The sequence below is a fragment of the Priapulus caudatus genome, unplaced genomic scaffold, assembly GCF_000485595.1.
Source record: "Priapulus caudatus unplaced genomic scaffold, Priapulus_caudatus-5.0.1 Scaffold133, whole genome shotgun sequence".
Lineage (NCBI taxonomy): Eukaryota > Metazoa > Priapulida > Priapulimorpha > Priapulimorphida > Priapulidae > Priapulus > Priapulus caudatus.
The window spans coordinates 82,040-86,753 of NW_014577194.1; the positions used below are offsets into that span (position 1 = coordinate 82,040).

At 47.8% G+C, this 4,714-nt stretch overlaps 1 protein-coding gene across 1 annotated transcript in view; it reads right to left on the minus strand.

Moving 5' to 3' along the window:
- The window catches only part of LOC106805912 (josephin-1-like), an 88,102-nt gene that overhangs the window by 56,265 nt on the left and 27,123 nt on the right, over positions 1–4,714 (minus strand). The window contains exon 3 of the mRNA XM_014807682.1: positions 4,357–4,482. Coding sequence (XP_014663168.1) covers positions 4,357–4,482 — 126 coding nt within the window. The remainder of the gene's footprint in view (positions 1–4,356; positions 4,483–4,714) is intronic.

The window sequence follows — 4,714 nt, forward strand, 5'->3', positions numbered from 1 at the left end:
GAGAGAGAGAGAGAGAGAGAGAGAGAGAGAGAGAGAGAGAGAGAGAGAGAGAGATGACGGGGAGAGGATATGGAGAGAAAACCGAAACCGCACGAAACGCTGACATCGCATTAATCACAGGTTACGGCGGCGCACGCGCGCACGTACGTACGCACGCACACACACACAGTCACACACACACACACACGCACACACGCACACACCCACACACGCACACACACGCAAGCACGCACGTATGTACGCACGCACACACACACATACACATGCGCACACGCACACACACACACACACACACACACACACACACACACACACACACACACACACACACACACACACGAACGCAACAGCAGTCCCTGGGGTTTTACAAATGCCATATTGCAGTCAGTCTGACATTAAAAGAAGATCTTTGGCGGCCCATCGCTAAAGCAGTTAACCGAGCCAGATACAACAACCAGTAGTAAGTACTATAAGTAGTAATCCAGGCGGGCGATGGAAGCAGCTTCAGACTGAAAGGCAGATAAACTAGCGGTCAATCACTTACGAGAAAGCCAACTGTTAAATCTCAATCTCTCTGTTAAAGACTGGCAATATAATGATGAGTTCTAGCTAATTAATAATTAACTGTCTGTCCGCCACGAATAAAAACAAGGAGAATAGATAATGACGATATGCATTGTTATAAATGCATGCGCTCAGCAAAAACCCCCCTAATGAAACCTATGCTGCGAGGAATGAAAGATGGCTGCCAGATATTTCTTGATATTATTAATTTATTCCCCCCCCCTCCTACACACTCGTCACACTATCGGGTTTCATACCAAATTGCCAAGTACACTCGGAGAACAATATCGAGCAAAGCTTTTAGCGATAAATGTCCGCCACGGCGCCACGACTACAACAAGTCGAGTGCATTTATCCTGACGTACATTGCCGCAGCCTGCTTGTTTGCCGCAATAGTTTGGGTTTGTGACTGGCCATCGGACTCCGTGCCCGCCCTCCACAACTGACAGCGACCGCTGGTAATGACTCCACGATTCTGACAGTCAGTGCGACGGACGTTTGCGATATGTGAATACCGGATTAACTATTTCCGGGGTGTTTCACCCGCCGAGAGAGGCGGAAGCATTTGTTATCTGCTTATATTCTCGTGCTTGTATAGCACTGAGTTCGCAGACGTAAAACATCTAAACATGAAACATTTAACATCTAACATACAACGCCAAACATATAACCATTATCACCTACATATACCATACACATGACCCTACACATATGTCTCTAACAGAGACGTCTCCAGCTAATAGCAACGCAATGATATTCGTATTAAAGCCCCACAAGCCCAGCATATCCCACCGAACCACCGACACATCTCGTCAGCTCTCTCCCTCTCTCTCTCTCTCTCTCTCTCTCTCTCTCTCTCTCTCTCTCTCTCTCTCTCTCTCTCTCTCTCTCTCTCTCTCTCTCTCTCTCTCTCTCTCTCGCGCTCTCTCTCTCGCTCTCTGCCTGTCTCTCTCTCGCTCTCTGTCTCTCTCTCTCTCTCTATTTATCTCTCGCCTGCTCTTTCGTTCTTTCACTCTCTTTTTCTCTCTGCTTCTCTCCGGCCCTCCTATTTCGTGCTTGCCCTACCCTTCTGTCTTCACACAACTCGCGATCCCTCAGAGAACTGAGAACCTCCCACTTTCGCACGTACTTATGTAGAAAAGTGCGAGATATCGCTGCTGTGCTCTGAAGATCATAGATTCGATACGATTTTTTAACATTATGGTTACTATTTAACATTGGTCGTACACGGCTCTCCTCTGCTTCATCATTGGGGGAGGTAGTGGAGTGTATCGTTGCGAAACCACGGTTCTATTGTGCAACAGAGCGATGTGGATTGCTAGTATAGGGAAATGAAAGCGGCAGTAAAGTGATCAAGAGGGATGTAGCGCAGTAAGGGGTACTGTCCACGAAGGTGACCATCCTGCCCCGAGGGAGACAATTTTCACGCCACTGCACTCGCTAATCAGAGTCGCCAATTTGTATATTACTTACGTCGTCGCGACAGATACAGCACAGCGATCGTAACTCGTGGACAGTCGCCGACCACACACACGCACGCACGCACGCACGCACGCACGCACGCACGCACGCACACACACACACACACACACACACACACACACAACTTGACACAAGCCTCGATCGCAACACGACATTAACAGTAGTCTGGCACAACGAGCGAACAGACAGCTTCTTCCGAAAGGTCCCAAATTAGAGCCAATTTCGACACACACAGCAACTCTATCAGGACACGACCAGAAGCACCCTTACGCGCCGTCGCAAGTACCCTTTTGTCCATTACTGCGGCACGCGCGCAGCATTTTCAATCACAACACGGTCCTGAATGCGACGCTGAGACAAACATAAAAGGGCGGGTGCCTGAGACAAGCTCGATGCTTATAAATATAAGCGCGCCGCCCGCAAAATCGCTCTGTTGTCTCCTTTGGCGAGATACTGCCGCGTGTCGAGTGGCCACTATAGCGACGAACAGTCGATGGCTGTACATGGTGTACTGGCAATTGATTGCCGATAAGCGGTGCCGTGTCTTCTTCGTTTGCGTTGCCATCATGTTAAGGCATCGTGCAGCTATGATGACTGGCGCGGTCGGCGAATTTTAAATTTTCTAGGGCAAGCGCTGCGTTCTATCTATCCAGGAATTGCACCGCGGAAAGGTTGGAGGAGGAGGTGGGGGCGGCACCAAGACAAACATTTCCTAGAGAGAAGGGCTATCAAGTCAGCCACTTGCCTTTTAGCAACACATCTTCGTCAAAGAGGGATACGTCGTGCACAGCACTGAGTTTCTATGAGAGGGCATGGAGGCATGCCACACAGGGCAGCGACGGCACTTGTATACGGTGCCGTGATGACATTCTAGCCATGCTAATGGGACACTCGTGATGAAGCCATGGTCACTGACCACAAGCAATCACAACCCCTCCCTCTACGTATTGGGGGTAACCATGACGACGTCGACACCGCAGCAGCTGCTGACGTCATCGGTGCCAGTCAGGGCGAAGGCCGATTATATTGTATGAGATAGCATTATATTATACAATCAAACCTGTGTTAGTGATCACCTATATTGAACGGACACTTAAGGGCACTTTTTTAACGAAAGACACAGTTGCACAGTGAAACCAGCCTTTATAAAACGGGTACCTGTCTATAATGGTCACCTCTGGCGTTCCCCGTGACCTTTATACACAGGTTTAGCTGTCTGTGACCGTGCGACGAAGAGAAAGCACGGCCAATGCTGACATGCCCCTCCACGCAGAAACGCGCGCGACGTGTAACGACCCCCCGTTTAACGCTCATTGAAGATTTTCCTTGTTTACTTTTAAAGAATAGTATTTGCATAAAATCGTTACGGCAATGCTGTATATACGGCGGATATTTACAGCCGACGCATCCAGTGCCGACGCGACGACGCGTGCATTATAAGCTCTGGCGCAATCTTCCCGACGAAGCAGACAACAACAACAGCTGGTAATACAGACGTGGCGCAGAGTTAGAGAAGAAGCCAGCCTTCTGGAAGGGAGGCCTGCATCTGAATCTAGACGTTTAATTAATTCAGCACCTGGCCACACTCTCTCAATCAACTAACTACGGTGTGGGTCAGTTATGCGCCTCCGGGAAGAAAAATTATTACATGAGCAACGTGGCATTAGTAGAGAAGTTAGTTAGTGGAATAAAGAAGTCCATCTTCTGATGGAATAGTTAGGAAACGTCGAGAAGAAATAACGATCATGTAACATGTGGTTATTTCAAGATGAATGCGGACTACCGCGATCTATCCCGTTTACACGCTCATCTTCACTTATCGAACCATATCGTAAAACAGCCGAGAAAATAGCATCAATGCAAGAGCTACGTGGAGTTAGTAGAAGACAACCTTCTTATGGGACAGTTATGCTATGCCGGGAATACATTTCAATGTAGGAGTTACGTGGCGTTAGTAGAGGCCAACCTTCTTATAGGGCAATTACGCCATGCTGCATGGGTACAAATATCAAGCCAGGAGCTACCTAGGCTTAAATGACAACCTTCTAATAGGGCAGTTGCGGCATACTGGGTACAAATATCAAGTCAGAAGCTACGTGGTCTTAGAGGACAACCTTCTGCTGGAACAGTTGTGCCATGTTAGGAACAAATATTAATGTAAATGGGGGGGGGGGCTTAGAGAACGACCTTCTGATGGAACAGATGTGCCATGTTAGGAACAAATATTAATGTAAAGGGGGGGCTTAGAGAACGACCTTCTGATGGAACAGTTACGGCATATACTGGGAACAAGCTAAGCTATACACTCACCTTCTCTTGTCGAACCATATCGTCTCACAGCCATTCATCTGCAGAGCGGCCATGATGACGTTGACGTCATAGTTACCGAGCCCTAGCACGCTCTTGTGTGGATTCACTATGTGGTCTGGCGACAAGCTGCAAACAAGTATAAACACGCACCGATGTCAATACAGGAACATTCACGACTAGCAGGACACCCGGCGTTGCCCGGGAAATGAAGTGCTCAGTTGGTGACCACTTGGTTGAAAGAGAAATACCCAAAAAATATCTATCTATATCTATGTATCTATGTATCTATCTATCTATGTATTTATCTTTTTATCTATCTATCTATCTATCTATCTATCTATCTATCTATCTATCCATA